We start from the raw sequence: 19,580 nt of genomic DNA, 5'->3' as shown, positions 1-19,580 counted from the left end.
TTAAATCCAGAGGAGTATTTGTGAAGGCTATATATCTAAGTTCAGAGAACACAGGCTGGTACTGACGTACTCACTGGCGGTGTGTTTATAGATATACATGTATGTGCGTATCTAATGATCCCTGTGTCGCCTTCTCTATGTCTCCCACACCTCCCTTTCTCATTAGTGGTGACGCCTGAGTGGATTAACCACACGCGTGCACACTAACACACACACACACACAGGGGAACACCAACCACTAACGAAAGTAGAGCCCATCAAAGAGAAACTATCCGCCCTGGTTTAGGAAAGACAAACTGTCATAAAACACGGATTTGTCCTCAATGCAAACCAGAAGCCTCTTTCTGGCAGGGGACTGAATGTGTGTGCATATAATTGTGTGTGTGTATGTATGTGTGTGGCTAAGCCTATGTATTTGTTGTACATGTTGGCCATCATCATTATATGTGTGTGTGTGTATGTGTGTATACAATCTATGCATGTAAGTAAAAAGGACGGCCACTTCATTGTAAAAAATAAATGTAGTCACGATAAAGTGTTTCTTCTTTTAATCTGATATGTTTTAGGACAGACTGAGAGCAGAACCAGATGGAAGAAACATAAAGAGAGTGAGAACGAAAGACAGCAGAGACCCAGTAGAGAACGAGAGAGTGGTTCAACTCCCCAGTCAGAAAAAGACCTGGCAACTGTAAGCCACACACTCCTTGTTCTCCTCTCACAACAGATGAAATGGGATAAACATCTTTAGGGTATTACGTATATTGAGTATATGTATATCACAATGCACAACTGAGACTGCCCATTAATGCCTTGTAGGATAATGGAAGGTCATGGTTTCTGAAGGTTTAGTGATTTCAGAAATTTTACGACAAATATGAATACACATCAGCAATAATTTGATTTGGTATTGTTATCTTATGTTGAATATCAATACTGAAATATAAAATGTTTCTCAACTGTTTTTCTAACAAAAAAAACACCAAAGTGGAAGCTTGAAAGGTTGCTAACATAAGGATTATCCTTCAGGGTTGTAATAGGCTTGCAACATTTGGTTTTAATGAACCTTTCTTTCACCTGGTGTATTACCTCTCCTTGTTTGATGTTTAGTGCAGCCAACAAAATGCCCATTACACCAACGGATTCTGACAATCACGAGCAGACCCAGTGACAAGACATAGCCTCAATGCCCAACACAATGAGAACACACTTACATAATATAGTCATACAGGTACCCATTGGAGCATAACAAAGCCCTGGCATCAGACATTCCTGAAGTACCTTGAATAAGATACCACAAGGTCCAAAGTCTTTCCCTAGGGAGCAAAACACGTGCAGATTGGATAGGCAAACTCTTATGACCCCTCCAGTATTAAAGCAAGCGAAGAGAGCTTGTCCATTGTTCCATGACTAGGGTGCTGCCATAATTGGAAAGGAAATTAGTTGGCGAATGAAGTCCTTGACAGTGGATCGCAATCCTCCACTACCTGCCAGTCGAGGAGCACTTTCCCCAACTACATTTTGAACCTACCTGCTTCTACAAAATTCACAACACCGACAACTGAAGGATTGAAAGACTTTCAAAACCCACTGAACATGCATGTTGTATCTGCACAATCAAATTTATTGTTTGAAATAATCTCTTGGCACTGACAAGAGTCCAAACCATGCAGATCTTGCAGACTGTGAGCCAACGGCTGTCAAAGCGGTGCATACAAATAACAGACGATAAAGAGAACTATGTCATGAGGGAAAATAGTGGTGGATTACAACGGTGTGACAGACAGTGAACAGGTATCAGTGTCAGCGGACTCTGGTCAGGATTTAGTGACAATGCTTCGGATGTACTGCGGGGCCGATGTATTTTGTTACGGCTGGTTGGAAATGTGACAAGGTGAAGCAGAGCCATTAAAGAGTCTAATAGCTGGCGAAGGTTCAGCTCACAATAAAGACACAAAGAAGATGACAGCAGAGTGAAGAAGAGTAGAAAGACAAAGAGTTATGTGCTCCAACCTTTCTTGACTTTCTTAGATGGCTGTTTCTTCTTGATGAACTTAGTCGCCTCTTGTGGAAGCTCCATCTCCTCCCCATCACCGGCAACCTCTGCTATAGGCTCAACCCCTCCTGAGAGAAAGGCACAGAGAATCCATCAGCAAATCATAGTACAGAATAGTAAAATAGCCCTTTTAATATATTTTTTGCTAGAAAATGACAGCCTTTTACAGTAGACCAGTTAGCAGGTTTATTAAAGCAGCACCTTATTTCAAGGCACCATGACAACAATTTTTCATTCTCCTCCAAGTTTTGCTAACAGCTGTGAAAGCCTGCAGTGCCGAAGATTCCTTTGTAGCTTTTGTGTGTTGCAAGAAGCTGAAATTATACTTCCAAGACATACTTTAAGTTAGGTGTTGCTGCATTTCACTGGTGCAACTTTGATCCCTTGAGCTGAAAAACCATCAGGTTGGCGTTGCAGCGTGATAGCAGCATTGAAATCAAGAAGCAGCACAGATACTTTAATTAGTTCGATAATTAAACATTATCTTTATTTCACTTAACGTTTGGTTTTGAATCCCTGACCAAACAGCTTGTATGTTGTTTTGTATATTTTATATGTTTTGGTTCCAATGTTCTGCAGTATGCTTTACAGTTGCATTCTGTTCTCTTCTGTCTTTTTCTTCTGTCTGTACCCGGCTGGCCTTAGGCAGATGGGTCCCTCCATATGAGCTGGGTTCTGCTCGAGGTTTCTTCCTGTTAAAAGGGAGTTTTTCCTTGCCACCGTCGCCTTCAGGCTTGCTCTGGGGGTTTCAGGCCGGGTTTTTGTAAAGCGTCTTGAGACGATTTGTATTGTTATTGACGCTATATAAATAAAATTGAATTGAATTGAATTCCCATCAACTTATAACAACAGAGAACCGTATTGTTTAATGTTATAAACATAGATAACCATGACATTTTCGGTTACTAACACATAATGGACATTTGATTTTACTACTGCAAATAAGGTGTGGCTCAGTGTTCTCTACGCTCAAGGGTTTTTATGTTATTTCTGCATCTGGCAAAGTTCTTCCTCTGTAACAACATTTTGCATCCAGCACCTACGTGGAATCGTTCACACTGTGTTTGCACATATTTACACCAGGATCTATAAACTAAATGTAAATATTTATATCAGAGGAAAAGAAATGTAGCATGGACGAACATGTGGGTTGCAAGTGTGTGCGTGTGTAGGTATGTGTGCAAACCTGCATGGGTGAGGGTGTGATTGTGTGTGCGTGTGTGCGTCTGTGTGTGTGTGTGACGAAATCCCTGCTAGAATCCCATGGATCAGTCTGGATTTAGGGAGCTCCTGAGGCCGATGAATTGGACGCCTTGTCTCTCCGTGTCCCACCCCTCTGTCTCCTCCTCGACCCCCCCCGCCCCCTTCCTCTCCTCTCCTCCCATCTCTGTCTCCTCTTCGTCGCTCTCCCTCATTCCTCTGGTCCCCTCTCCGTCTCCTCTTCCTCTTCCTCCAACCTGTCTCCATCTCCCCCCTCTTCGTCTGGCCTCCTTTCCCTCCATGTGTCCTCTTTTTTGATCTTGCCTACTTCATTCCGCCTGCTTCTCACCCCTCTTCTCTTCGTCCTTGTCATTTTTTTAAGCCCTGCTCTGCTGCACTTTTCTCATCCCCCTCATCTGCGCTTTGCCACATTTTCTCCTACCCATCGCACCTTCCAGCTCTCCTCCTTTCTCCTCATTTCCTCTACTGCCTGAGGATTGTGTCAATTTTCACGGTACTTTCACTTAATTTGCACTGCACACATCATGCCTTTGTGTGTTGTGTGTTTGGGCATGTACGAGACAGAGCATGCATGTGTGTCTGCCGTCGCGTCTACCTTAAGGTGTCTGAGAATGTGTGTGTGTGTGTGTGTCTCCGTCTCCCCCACTGCGTCGACATCCCTGTGTGCGAGAGTGTGTGTGTGTGTGTGTATGTGCAGATTATCTTAAGCCCTCTCTAATATTTATCCTGGCTTTTTCTAAAGCCAATCTTGTTCTCTTTGGTGAGAGCACAGCCTGTGGTTTCAAATACACAGACACACACATTCGCTCACACAGTTGTTTGAAATGGGATATGCCTCGCTCCTAATTGGGCAGGTGTTTTTCTAAGGCGAGTCTTTTTCTTTTTTTTTTTAATGCCGCCTTACAATTTCACCTGGAATGTGTGAATCTCTGTGTGTTTTTAACCTTATTCTTACATCAACATCACGTAAGGAATTACCCCACCTCTGAAGCAACTTGCTCTGAAACAGAATAACCTCATTCGCAGACGTCACTTATCGCTGACCTCTTCCACATTTGCTCCCTTTCCCTCTCACTCTGTAAATAGCAGGTGTTGTACCGCCTACTCAGAGTTGTGGTGTGTTTTGGGGTTTCTCTCGGCTGTGTCAGGTCTATATCTGTCGCAAGATGGGTTATCAGTTCTAAACAAACCTAAGGTTTCAACTGAATAGTCTGAATTACATCTCACTTAAAAAGAAAACTTAAAAAAAGCAACGAAATAGAAAGAGACACTATAATTAGAGGTATCACTTGTAATGACAGTAGTTAAGGTATTTAAAACAGAACATTAATCAGTTGGTGTAAAAGAGTCATACAATACAATACAATACAATCATGTATCCATAGAGACAGTTGTGGTGTTTCTAATAGAGTTATAGGGTTAGGGTTAACTTCATTCACATTACGTAAAATCTGCGCAAAATGTTTCAAACCACCAAGGCACCAATAAGCATGAATAGTTTAACACTGCAAATAGCAACCACAGTATTCTATGATTAACTCTGAGCAGATTTCAATAGCTGCAGAATGATAACATTTGTATTGTATTACAGGGAACAGGCTGTACAATCTGCACTCTCTCTTCCATAAGTAGAAAACAAAGCCATAAAAGCCAATAGTTTCTATAATTATACACTAAACCTCTATATCAACTATAGGATCTTATAGATCAGCAGGTGTGGGGAAAATTTAGAACAACCTTGAACAATTAGAGACCCCCAGAAGACGTAGCACAAGGGACAGTGTGGGACATTTGGAAACTATGTGCAGGCACTGGTGGACGCATTTGTATATAAATGGGCATGGTTTGAGTCACCCCACGACAATTTGAGGACAGTTTGAAGAAAGTGCAAGCCATTTTGTGACGGCGTGGAACATTGTGGGACGGCGTGGGGCCACTTGGGCCAGTCTTTGACAGTTTGGATCTGCTTTGGGACAGTTTTGGAACAGTTCTGGACAGCTTGGTTGAGGGGGTAAGCTGCTTCCAATAGAGAGCCGTAGCCGTGGTCTGCCGTACCGAGACACCAGCGCATTCCTGCTTTATTCTGGGCTGCGGTCTGAGATGGGGGGTGACACTGTGCTGCTGTGGTTGCCAGCAATTTGGCTGTAGGCTTTACGCTTTTTCAATCCCTCCTCAATGTACACATGTTTGTGCACAGACATACACACCTACAGTACAAAGACCCACAAATTTGCACACACACACACATACCGACACGCTTTTGAAGACACACATCAAAAACCAGGAAGTGAGATTCCTTTTAAAAACTGGTGTGTGTAAATCAAACACCTGGTATCTTTTGTCTACCTTTCACAGTCTAAACCTGCAAACCACAAGATATGTGCTGTGAAGGCACATTCGCAAATGCATTGCAAATGTTGCATATGTCCAACGTTGTCAGAATATATCTTTGACAGTAAAGGTCAGTAACATGTACAGAATTTTAAACAAGAAAATGAATTCTTGCTGTTACCATAATAAAAATACAAAGATTAAAGATTTACTGAAAGAAGACCTTCAGGTAATGGTTGATTCATTCTCAAAATAGAGCGCTGCTGCTTTATATATAGCATTGTAGAGGACAACTCTTCAATTTGGAAACGCCACAGACAGAGAACAAAGACAGCTGGTCGGTATTACACACAAGACATGACCTACACTTACTGTACACATACTACATGTACTCTCCTTTGCTCTGTGTCCTCAATATACTCACACATACATATACATATGCTCACACTCTCATGCACACAAAAACAGCCCATCTTCTCCCCTCTCTTTAAGTCCAAAATAGATGCAGGCCCCAAACCGCAGCTACCAGTGGAACACTGCAAAAATAACTGCAACACACATGTACTATAGGCCTGTGAGTGTGTGTGTAGTCTGTGTGTCTGCTTGCTTATTGGACTGTGAACAAAAGCAAAGTGTTTTAACTTCATTATGAAGACGGAGAAAGCAAGCACAACTGAATTTAATACATTAGAGGAGAGATTCACTTATGATACAATGAAGGTGGAAGAAAAGAAATGACCACATACGCAAAAAAAAGGGAAACAACAGACTGAATCTGTGACTGAATAAAGGGCCGAAAAGATCTTTGGCAACACAAAGAGTGCGACGAATGATGGGAGCAACTGACATGGTTAATTGACACATGAGGCAAACAAAGAGTTTACCAAATGTTTACCACCAGGAAAGGTGCACAAATTTGGTCCCTATCACCATATTGTCCATGCTGATAGCGGGCTGGGAGCATCGGGTGAACCTAGATGAAGAACTAGCTCCGTTCCTACGACAGAAATAATTCTGTTCTGCTCGTTTCACTTGGAAACATATGTGGTGTGAAATATACAAGAGAGCTACCAAGACAACCAGAGCTTGGAACGTCCACTAAAGACGGACCGTCAGCTACCGTCAAAGTGCTTTATTTTTCATTATACAACAAAATTACATGGGATGGAAGGTTAGTTCTTCATTACCTTTACCTTAAAAAAAAATAAAGAGGAGAGTCATGCTCATGCCATAAAACTTATTTAGACAGATATCGTGTGTATATGTGTGTGGGTGGAAGAAGACCTCAGTGTACACACCAACATACAAGAGAGCTACCAAGACAACCAGAGCTTGGAACGTCCACTAAAGACGAACTGTCAGCTAACGTCAAAGTGCTTTACTTGTCATTTAACAAATGTACAACGTAATTACATGGTCGGATGAATGGTTAGTCCTCCATTACCTTTACCTTTATCTTAAAAAAAGTAAAGGGGAGAGTCATGCTCATGTCATAAAACTTATTTAGATAGATATCGTGTGTGTATATGTGTGGGTGGGAGAGGACCTCAGTGTACACACCTCCCTAGCTGAGGTCAGTTCAGAGCTATGCTGACAACACACTAACTAATGAACCATGTGATAAACAGCTCTGATTTTACCAGGTGTATGTGTGTGGGTGTGTACAGAGAGCAGCTGTTGAAGCTTGAAGCTGGTCTACATGATGTCATCAGGATGAGACACAAGGTCATGTGATATGGAGAGATACACAAATGCAGTGGGAGAGAAAATGGATGTGCAGCTTGGATTCAATTGCTAGTTAACGTTAGAAATGTGTACAGGTTATTACGTGCATTAATTCATATACAATAATAACTTGTGTTACCCTGTACAACTTAACATTATTAAAAACAGCTCCTACTATTGCATTTATGTCTGTAACAGACAGGTTTAAGGGCTCCAATTTGTGCGTCAGGTATTTCATTGATTCATGGAAATGGTAAATGGTAAATTGCCTTGCTTTTATATAGCGCTTTTCTACCTATTGGCACTCAAAGCGCCTTACAGTCACAGATGCATCTACCCATTCGTTCACACAAGCACTCACACATTCACACACCAGTGCCACGCACTGGGAGCAACTGGGGGTTCAGTGTCTTGCTCAAGGACACTTCGGCATGTGGCACATTCCGGGGATCGAACCGCTAACCCTCTGGCTCGTGGACAACCCGCTCTACCTACTGAGCCACAGCCGCCCAAAAAAACTTATGTAAACATGCTAGAAAACAAACCAAAAATAAATCCGCTTTTGGTTCAATCAGATCTATAATAGAGATGGAAACAGGTCTATAAACCAGTTGTTGCACCAACCAAATCTGGTTGTCTTTCCTCTATATACTTTTGGATGAAAGAAAACAAGAGACGATAATGTCAGTGTCAAAGTGTGTTTAGAAGTGGGTGTGTTGTTTTTTTATTTCCAGGAAACGAACATAAACACATTAACACACATACACTCCCTACCAATGAAGTCGGACTTGTTGTGTGGTATCCCAATGTGTGCGTGCGTGTGTGTGCGTGTTTGTGGGCTTGGAAGGAAACGGTTGCCGACGGTGTCTATGGAAATGTAAACAAGTATGTATCTTTACGGGCTGGTGAAAAAGCAACATCTAAGACGGCTGACATACGACTGTTTACTGCAGTGCGCTGTGTGTGTGTGTGTGTGTTGGTGCATATGTGTGTGTGTGTGTGTAGTCTCCATCTGTGTGAATTTTGGCAGCAGACCAAAAGAGAAAGCAGAAACCGCATTACAAGGAAACATAAACACAAACACACTCACTCTCTCTCCCATCTTACACACACACACACACACACACCCACACACACACACATTTAATTAATTGATTCAGTTCTGTTCCAATGAATTACAGTAATCACTATAATCACTTTAAAACAAGCTTTTAAAGTTTCACAGACCTCCTTCTCTTAGACACACACACACACAGCTATAAATGCTCAAAAAACAAAAGACTTATCTACAGATCTCATGCCGTGTGTGTGGAGACTTACGAATGAAGAGGTGTGACTATGATGTATAACCAGGGTGTTTGATTTGCCTGATTTTTGTTGGCACAATATGCCTTGTGCACAATAATTGTTGAACTGAAGTTGGGTTTGCCTCCGGATACAACGATCTAAAATGCTACTGTGGAACCATTTCACCCAGCCAGCCATAGCATTCCCTATAATATTCATTTATGTGTTAACCAGCATGTCCATTGTGCTGGCACAAGACGCACGAGATGCAGATGTCCAAGTATGATCCAGAGGTGTGTATAAAAGAGCAGACTTCTTTGCTGAGTGTGATCAAACTCCCAAACTAAATGTAATAATTGCCTTTTTTTTATTACATGTTGGTCACATATTATCGGTGCATTAATGACCTAGACATTATCATTTGTTCTTATTGATTATACAGTATGCAGTTTACAGTATATGTCCTTTGAGCACAATATCTTTTAATGTGCAGATCATGTATTGAAAAGCAATCAGCAACAAACACTTTACTGTACTGCAACTCAACAACTGGTGGAACATAATAAGACTATTTTTCTCTTAATATATAGAGTGTACAATTTAGAGGGAGGAATTAGGGAGGCAATAGGATAGGGAACGAAGGAAAGAAAAAGGCAGGGGAGGAAAGGGGCCGACTGTAATTGATGATCTTGTCAAAAAGACCTCTATAAACTTCAGCCAAGACTAAATGATCCGTAAGGTGTGTGTGTGTGTGTTTGTGTGTGAAAGAGTGTATGCATGTGTAAGATTTTACGAGTGTCAACCTTGCAAACGCAACTGTATGTGCCCATATGTGTGCATGTTTTTACGAGTGTGTCTGCATCGTGTATCAGACATGTATGTGTATGGGTGTCACGTTGTGTGTCTGTTGTCTGTCTTTTTTTTTGTTTTTATTGCTTATGTGTGTTTCTTTTTCTAGTGTGTGTGTACAGATTCATTTAAATATGATCCTGTGTGTTGGCCTCAAGGTGCGCCGTGAAAAGGGTTCATGTTTTTGCCTGCCGAAGCCTAAAATCTGCAACAAGGGACCAGCTTATATGAGGCTGTCCACCAACACACACTGTGTAACAACACACACAAATACACAGGCAGCTTTTGAAAATGCAATACATTCAACTCACTTTGTCACTGGTGTGGATTCAGAAAATAAACCACATTATGAAGTTATACTATTTGATAAAGGTCATAGTTAACTCTAAAAATAGGCTACAATTAATTCAATATTGCAAATTTAATATGCACTGTGGAGGGGATAATGGGAAAACAAAAGCTTATTTTGATAAGTATGTCTGAACTGTATCTATTTTCTTCGTCTAATTGTTTCTCACTAGTATCTCACAACGCATGAAGCATGAGTATTTGCAAACCTGGCAAAATTCTACGATTTGAAAATTCGACGATTTGAGTCAACATGTCATGATTGACTCTAAGGCATTCTGTGTTTCTATATCAGGGACATTGTCTGTCTGATGGACTGTGTGTACAAACGTTGGATCAGCTCATCATTCCCAATAAAGCACCAGACAAACGTCTCAGTTTCGATCTACACTCCCTCCGTCGTCCTCCATCCCCTTTTCTGTCCCATTCCCCCCCTCCCCGACTCACCGGGAGCAGCGAGATTCTGAACCTGGGCAGGGACCGGGACATTAGCCTCAGAAGCCAGGGTGAGACGACCTCCCTTGCCGATGCGATCGCAAAGTAGGGTGATGTGCTTCTTGAGGCGGGTAGTGTCGCGGGGGAGGCCCAACACAGGGCCCCCAGCCTGGGCCAGAGATGTGGCCTGGTCCTTGGGGCTCCGCGACAAGCAGCTGCGCAGGAGGTGAGAGACCGCAGCGTCACAGCTCTCTTCCCAGCCCTGAGGAGACCGGAGGAGGGGGGGGGGGGGGGGGGGGGGGGGGGGGGTGAAGGAATTAAAATGTCAATATAATTAAATTTCATTTGGGTAGAAAGAAATAAGTATGAGGAGGAGGAAGGATGGAAAGAACAAAATGTTTTGCATGGCTCACAAAACAGGCAAGTATGAGATGTTGGCGGATTAAATGGATGTTTGGACCTGTATGTGATAATATGGTCAGAGTTAGTTAACATTTCCACAGAAGGCTATTCATAATACTGACATAAATGTACAAAATTCAAGATTGACATTCAAGATTACTGAAATTAAATTATGAACACACCCCTAATGTTGGTGTGTGTGTCCAGAGTTAGGAAAGTATGCTTTCCAGTTACAGCCACATAACAGCAGTGAGTTCATCAAGGAAGCATTATTCAGACCTAAAATTAGAAATGGATTGGTCTCGAATTGTTAGTCTGTATCAGATGGAGAGGTTGGGATGGTGCACCCCTGAGAAAAAGAGGAGACGGCACAAAAATAAAAGTGTAAGAAGACAAAAGATGTGGAGAGAGCAGATGAGAGGGAACAATGGGAAGAACTGTGGATCACATAAGGAAAGGAGTGTTGAGAAGAAGAGAAAAAGAAAAGAGAGGAGCGGAGGCAGAAAATGACTCCTTAAAGCCTCAGCAAATGACTCCTTAAATCTTGATGCTTTAACGATGTTCTTGACATTTATAAAAGAGCAAGAGAATAATAAAACATGCAGAGTTGAAAGGGAAGAACACACATAAATAAACCTGTACACAGGTGATAAAGTCAGTGAGGAGATGAGGAGTCTCTCGTCACTTCCCACATTTTGTCATCTTTTGCCGAGATTTTGCAGGACATCTCTCTTTCTCTCATAGACAATTCACCTCATCCTAATAGAAAACCCTGAACCCAGAGCCAGTCCTCTGAATGGATGACTTGCATGGGTCCATCTGAGAGGAGGGGGTAAGTGTGTATACTCTGGGTGAGGAGGGGCGAGGCTGTGCTGACAGGTACCCTTCCACCCTCCTAACCCGCCATCTCCTCCTCCCCCTGCCTGCCGCCATGCTGATAGGCCCCTAATGAGCCATAATGACAGGTAATCAACCCTGTAATGATGATGACAGAGAGATACAGACAGAGGCAGAGAGAGATAGAGAGAAAAGGAGAGAGAGAGAGAGGGTTGTAGAAGGTCAAGGAGATGAGACGATGACAGAGGGGATGGCAGATATTAGAGACAGAATACAAGACGAGTGGAAAGACGAAGGACGGGCAGAGATAAGAACGAAGGAAAGAGAAGACCGTGGAAGAAAAAAAAAGAGTCTGGAAGGAGAAAAATGAGAGAGGCGGAGTAGGAGGAGGAGGAGGAAAGATGGAGGTGGGTGACCTATTCTTCCCACAATACCTCACCAGGTTATCAAATACTTGGAACAACATAACTGCAGGTTTCTGTGGAAACTTGGCATGTTCACGCACGCGCTCACTGACACATATGTTCCACATGCTGCGGAGGAAAATTAAATGTCTTTAAACCAAAACGGCTGACATTCATCCTCCTGAACGAGAAGAAAGGAAGCAAAGAAAGGTGGATTGGAGCGGATTTGGACTGAGGCCAGGGCGATAAATTAAGACAACGTTCCCACTAATGTAGGAATAGGAGAGAAGTTTGTTTCCTGTACCCAGAAACAAGGGAGGGATTGTATTATTCACTGATCTTTGAAGACTAAACCAGTTTATGTTAGTGAACATGTGTTGCTTTAAAAAAGATAGGTTTAAGGTTAATGCACATTCATTGTTATCACAAGGGTAATATCTTTAGCTTTAAGTAAATGTTTTTACTTAAAGCACTGAATCACAGATCAGATGTACAAGCTTTTACTGCTACTGTAATTACAAAAATGTGAAGACTAATGAACTTTCCTAATGATTACATATTTCAGTCATTCACTGAAAGCCCATAACATCAGCGCATATTAATGTCTGGACACAACAAACCAGCATCAAAGGACTAATGGCAACAAAGGCAGACTGTGAAGTCGCCTTTGTCTGGACCAAAAAGGTGCACTTGAACACACCGTAAAGACAAACAGCAATGGCCAGCTGGCATGTATGCTCTGCGCCTGTATGAGAGGAAATAAGTGGAAGAGCTTGGACTAGCCAGGAAGATTGGTAGATTTAAAGAGCTACAAACCATGCAGAGCTGGCCTCTCCTTAATCATACTGATCAGTTTGTCAACTATTTTTTCATTCTAGATGAAGAGGGAAAAACAGAAGTGGCTTTTGATTGTCTTCTCATGCACTGGTTGGCTAAGCTGAACAATCACGGCGATCTCTCTCACCGACATGCTCCACCACCAATTCAACATGCTGAATCGGCTTAACAGCTGCCAGGGCTCCAACTGCTAGCAATGGTGACACTCCTCTCCCCCCAAAACGTGGGCGACCAATGCTTGTTTACTGCCTAACACTAGCAAACGGCCAACCCTCAGCTTTGTGTGTGATGGACCAGATTGTTTAATTATTCACCTATGATTAGACAGTATCAATCAGGTGTTGTGCAGTTGCATTTGGTATCATGTACTAATTCAGTTCATCCATTCTGATTACTTTTACAGATGATGACTTGACAATTCAAGTTTGTGTCACACTTCCATGTAAACAGTAAAAGTAAAATGGTCTGCACTGTAATTGATCTACCTGTGTAGCTGTCACTGCTGAGACTCTGATAAAGATGTACACAGATGACTCCTATCCTTAAACAGCAGGACTAAAGACTGCATCAGGAAAATTTGGTAGGACAACAGGGAAATCCCAGGTGTGATTACGACATTACTGGACGGGTGTGGGTAAAAAGTTTGTGAGCCCAGCACATAACCTTGGAGGATTCCCAAAGAGACAGTTAAAGGTTCAGAAAGCAATCCCTGAGTCCTGACATCCTCATCAAGACTGGGAAAGTCATTGGAAAAGCTGGAGTCATGGTTCTGTGAGAACAATGTCATACATTCAGTTTCTAGGGAGACAATCACTTCCCTTGACCAAATCAGTGAAATACATTTTCTGGAGAAAAATGGCACACTACAGTGACATTCCTTCACTGCAGCTTCTGGGTGCAATCAACTTTAAATACTACCAATTACCATAAATGATTGCCTACTGACAATCACAAGCTCTAATGTGGTATAAAGAAACCAAGGGTTTCAATGAAAAGCAACAGAATGGAGGAGGTTTTAAGTAAAGTGCTGTAAGTTAAATTAAAACTACGAACAAAACCAAGACTGTGGACTGAAAATTCTTTCATTTCATTAATGTGGTGTAGTGTAATTTTCTCCATATAGTTAAGGGCCATAATGATCCAGAAATGGAGAGATGTTGGCACACCGAGGAGGGAAACCTGTCAGACAAAATGAATAAAAATGGTTCTCCGCAATATTTGTGTGTCTGGGGAAAGGTTGTGGTTGTAGAAAAAATTCTATAACTACAAGTGTTTCAAGTACAGGCATCTAAAACACAAAATCAGCCAAGCCTTATTTTAAAATGGGAGGCTTCAGATATTAGTGAGACATGAAATTTGATCCAGAATTTCCAGCGGGAGGAACAGATTACAGGGGTTAAAAGCTTAAGAGATGCCAAAACAATGGATAGTGGTATAGTCACATGCATGATTTTACAACTCTGGAAAGTCATCTGAGGAAACCATGTTATCTTTAGACATAGACGTTACAAGGTCAACAGTGGAAACACATTGTTCACGATAAAAAAGTAGACCACATGAAATGTTTACTGCCCAATTTGCTCTGAATAAAGGCTTAGTTACAGGATTGTTCATAATATGGACATTATTCCTGTGTGAAAGTAGGTTGAGTGAACAGAAAGTTCTTGTCCAAGGTCTCTGGTCGGAGTACAAATCATATGGAACCACAATGATTCCAAAATCCATCTGGTGTGTTTTAAATAAAAACAACACGTGTTGAAATACAATAATGACCCTATGAGGCTCTGAAAAACTAAGCTAATTGGAAACACTTCTACCTAACATTTTTTATATCACGAAAAAAGTTTAGAGAACCAAGAAGAACTTCTTTATGAAAATGGTCTTAATGGCGCTGAAAATAGTTTTATGGAGGTATAAGGCTAAAAACTGCTTCAGATATTATATAGAAAAGTTTTGGGTTAAAAGAGCAGGAAGCTGGTGTGAGGCTGGCTTAATGGCCGTATGATGGAGTCTGGTAAAGTAAACAGAGGGTGGAAGAGTGTGTGGGTCATGCAAGAATAGCATCCAGACAGACAGCGTAAGCAGTTTTGTTAAAGAGTTGACTGACAGATGGAAAAAGGGACAAAAGAGGGAGGGAGGGAGGGAGGAGAAGAAGGATCAAGGGTGGAAAAATGGATGATGAGGAAGAGAGGGAGAGGAGAGTCATGGAACCATGGAGACAAAAAAGAGGTAGAAGTAAGGTAGAAAAGGGGGATGGAGAAAATTAGAGTAATAGAGAAACAGGGAGAGATATAAAAGTTGACAGTGATGTGGAGAAGCAGATAAACAAACTTTAAACAAGAACCTAGGAAGAAAAAATGAGGATGAGAGAGGAAAGCAGGATGCAGAAGGTGTTAAAGAAGTGAGGAAAAGAAGGTGAAGAATTTGATAACATGCAGACAGAAACGAACAAGAAGGAACAGCAAGGGGATGGAAAGTAAAGAATATAGAAAAAAGAAGGACCAATGAGAATGTAAAAGTGCAGAAGAAGTGGAGGAGCAGAAGTGAGGGGATGGAGGAGGACAAAGCAGGAGGAGGTCAAAAAAGAACCCTTGGAGTGAGAGGAAGTGAGAGGAGGATGAAGAAAGAAGGAAGAGGAATGCATGAAGAAAAGGAGGAGGAGGTGTTCTGCTTGGCTGCAACCAAATGAGACGTTTCGTTAGATACCACACAGATGCATTTCCTCTGGCGTTCCAGCCTCTCCTTTTTTTTCTCCTCCTCTTCCTCCTTTCTGACCCTCTTATTCTAAACACTGCTATTTTCTTTTAGATTAAAAAAGTGTTGCTGCAAGAAGAATTCTCCCTTCATTTTTAATCCCAAAGTTTCTAAAAAAAAATGAAAACCTCCTCATTTTTCTGGCTGGCAGCGACACATTTTTACAGTTACTAGATCTTTGCCTCGGCTGGATAAGCACATAATCTAGGGTTATGTGAAAGATGACATGTAGGTTTTACGTCATTAAGTATTGTCTCACATATTTTAATGATGGTGTGGCACATGCATCAGAGATGGTACTGTGTTTAGTACTGTTACTGGTACTGTTACTAGCAGAGGAAGCAAAATTGAGATGAATGCAATTAAAACATCATAGATGCAATAAACTGGTGATGGCTTACAGAATAGTTAGTTAGAATCAATCACTCATTTGCTCAGTTGGAGTTGGACTGGATGAAGCATCATTGGCTTCTCTTCCTTCTCTCCTCCCCCTGTCTCTCCCCTCCTCTTCATTATCCCTTTAACCCTTCTCTACTTTCCTTTAATCCAGCTCTTCAACCCTCTGTCCTCCCCTGTGACTTTATTCATACCCGTGACATTCCTGGGATTAATCCCTCTGAAAGAAAGCTCTCTGAGAGATGGACTCGCACTCACCTGGAATGACCTCACCTGCCCCGACGCAGGGGAGGTCAAAAGTCAAGATGGAGCTCTGATGGGGCACATACACCGACATGTCAAGCATTAAAGACACCTTTATTATTATTATTATTATTATTATTATTATTATATTTATTTTAAGTTTGGTTCCAAAATGGTCAATTTGACTTCATGTGATATGTTCATTATTGATTTTTTTTAACAGCAGCAGGGACAGATGGAAAATGTGAGGAAAGAAAGCAGGGAAATGACATGCAGTGAATGTCCAGCTGGTAAGAAGTCCAGTCTTGCATATATATATATGGCCCTGATTACTGCAAATTCACTTAATGTCATTAATCCAATTTTAAAATAACACACCCACATTTACGTTCACAGTCCCTTGAGGCTCATCAACTGACCCTGTCAACCTATTTCCGTCTACAGTCGTGTGCACGTGTGCACTGTGAGATATTTTAGGTCCAGTTGTGCGTATGCATGTGTAACGCAGGGCTGGAAATAGGAGCAAGTAATGAGAGGTTCAGGGGACTGATCAGAGCAATGGAAAAACTAACACATGCACGCAGGTACATTCTCAGTCTCTGTGGGGTGAAAACTCTCTCGCGGTCCGACTGCAGCAAATGGGGGAGCTCCGTCAACACGGCTTTATATACAGAGCTGACTCCCCTGTAACATGCACTCGTACATGCACGCACAAATTTATGTCTGAGGCAGAGGCTAATTTAAGAGCACTGTGCCAATTATTCACGCTGGGACCTTTTGTGACCTTGACCTCTTGTGTGTATTGTGTGTGCGTGCGATGTCTGTTCAAACACAGCTTTAATGCTTAAATTATGAACAGGTACCACAGAACACACTCTTTGCAAAGAGATGACAGGTGAGTGTTGAGTGGTGGAGAGTGAGTGTGTGATTGAGTGTGTGTGTGTGTATATTCCTTGGGGACCAGAAGTACTTAATGTATTTTAAAAGTTTTCGCAGTGTGTGTTTAAGCTGGGCCTGTGTTTACTGAGCAGGCTGCAGATGGATGGACAGACACTGACATGTTAATGGCCTCCTATGGGCATTTGTGTGTGCGCGTGTGTGTGTGTGTACCAGCTGCGGTGTGTCCTGCAGCAACGGCAGCAGCGTGGCCTCTAGGATGGCAGTCTGATCCGGGGTCAGGCCCTGCCACAGCGACAGCAGCAACACAAGCAGGTGTGTGGCGCTCCGCAGACGGACAAACGCCTCGTCCAGCAGCGCCCGGTTCTCCTCTGCAGCCTCAGCCAGAGCCATCACCTGGAAGAGACCGGAGTCAATGAATATCATGGCATCACAGTGCAAGTTATCTTCATAGGCTGTTTACACAAATACACAATTTCTGTTTAACATGCCATACTATATAAGGATGCAAACACTCACGCTTTATCAGTTGTACACTCTGAGTTATACACTCAGGGTCCAGGTGTACCTTTAAACGTTAAGACCTCAACAAGCAAGCATTTTACAGCATAAGAGCTCTCTGATCTTGATCTGCTCTGTCCAATGAAATATTAATTCATGATAAAATGAATGCAGTTCGCAGCCTGACAGTTCAGAAGTCTGGAGAAGCAAAAGTAAAATGTGTTGCGGCAACCATCTTGGCCTCATGTCACAGACTTGGTAGAAAATAACTGCTTAAAGAGGCACTGCGCATGTTTTATTATTTCACACACACACTCACAAAAAAACCCAGGCCATTCATCATTAAAAATGTTACAAAAAAGACACGCTTTTATTGGTACTCATGATGAATCATCCCGTAGTTCTTTAAGGTTCAGGGCCACTCTCATTACAACACGCCCATTTATCCCAAAAGACTTGGAGCGTTGACTGCACAACCTGTGTAAACACTTTTATGAGCATCTTAGTCTGCAGCTCCTCCATTACCGTCACCGTTTACTCAGTCAGGTGGCTGATTTATTCTCATTTCATTCTCATTTATGTTCTCCCCAAACGACTTCATCTTAGTAAGTTGTTTTTAAAACATTTACAATACAGCAACTAATACAAGAACTAGTTTAAAGGTGGTGGATTTGTGTCAAGATGTGTAGTCAGACATATAAGATACATCACTGGTCTCTTTCTTGACCTACATTAATTGTTGCAAGCACAAACAAAGGCCAAAAACTGTTCGAATTCGACACCTCTCTCTTTGACGTGTCAGTCTGGTTTCCAAAATTAAAAATACAGTCCTGCTATCGGTTTTGCAGCTATGCAGTCAATTATGAGCAAACGGGTGGCGTTTTAATAGACTATTTGATTTGATGAGCAAGCAAGCCTATCAAAGCCATATTTCAAATCTACAGGGTTTAGTGCCCTAAATATTTTCAGAGAAAATCTTCCACTAAACAGCAGAAAATAAGGATCAGTCAATAATATCCATGTCTTCAAGCCATGATCCCTTGGGTTTTAAAGCTCTTTCCTCAGCGTTACATTTTAGCTCTGAACAAACTGCACGGCTGTTCTCTTCTTACAGCACTGGAAATCACATGTTCAGGCAGTTTATTACAGATTTGCTTCCTTCTCGACTGGAAAAATAAACCCCAACTAAAAGCCTGAAACGCAGTAGAGTTCAAATAAACTGCTCGCTATACGTAGACTCTGAAAGTTCTGGTGGATTGCCATTACCCCTTGGTTGGCTTCCATCTGGAAACAGCAGCATTTTCATGAAGCTGTAGCATGTTTTTTCCTCCAACAACTGCAGTATTCACAAACATTCAGAAACAGAAATTCAGAAGTAATACTGCACTGAAATGAAGGTGAGGTGAAACACCACAAGTGGGGCTCAAGTTTGTATAGCGTTTACTCAAGTACAGAGCTCTGCAGTGGATAACAGAAAGCAAGTGAACGCTTGAATGAGGTGTGGTGGGACCAGGTGAACTCCGACCTCCAGCAAGGGGTCAGTCCTTTCATCCCTCCATCATTACAACAACAGAGGAGTGGAGATGAGTGGAGAGGCGCGAACAAGTGATGACAGAGCAAGACGGATGAAAATGAAGACAACAAGAAAGGACAAGCCGGACGAAGAGACTGAGGGAAACTGGAGATGAACGAGGAGGAGGAGAGAGATGAACGCACAGAAAGAGAAAGAAGAAGGGGTGAAAGCAGATCTGGGACTAATGGACGAGTGTGTGTTCAGATAAATGAGTGATCTGCAGGCCTGAGCGCCAACGTACGCCAGCAGTTTGTTTGACAAATGGATTCAGTGTTCGCCATTTGATACTGCAAAAACAGAGATGGAAGGCACAGAAGTGAAGCGCGTGTGTGTGTGTGTGTGTGCACGCGTCTGTGTCAGCGTTAAGCAGCAGTTGCCAAAGTAAGCCATTTTGATTTGCGTAACACTAAACTACAAACATATATAGGACGTAGACAGGTACATGAGAACGAATGCTTACTCTAAGACTTGGACGAAAGTGTAAATA

General features: G+C 42.1%; 1 protein-coding gene across 1 annotated transcript in view; it reads right to left on the bottom strand.

Moving 5' to 3' along the window:
- Positions 1-19,580, bottom strand: part of bbs9 (Bardet-Biedl syndrome 9) — a 154,748-nt gene that overhangs the window by 51,903 nt on the left and 83,265 nt on the right. The window contains exons 18-20 of the mRNA XM_084557708.1: positions 17,233-17,415; positions 10,262-10,511; positions 2,011-2,121 (exon numbers count right to left, since the gene is read on the bottom strand). Coding sequence (XP_084413834.1) covers positions 2,011-2,121; positions 10,262-10,511; positions 17,233-17,415 — 544 coding nt within the window. The remainder of the gene's footprint in view (positions 1-2,010; positions 2,122-10,261; positions 10,512-17,232; positions 17,416-19,580) is intronic.

This window comes from Chelon labrosus, assembly GCF_963514085.1.
Source record: "Chelon labrosus genome assembly, chromosome: 12".
Taxonomy (NCBI): Eukaryota; Metazoa; Chordata; class Actinopteri; order Mugiliformes; family Mugilidae; genus Chelon; species Chelon labrosus.
The sequence above is the reverse complement of the archived record's forward strand: the minus strand, read 5'-3'. Positions and strand labels throughout refer to the sequence as shown.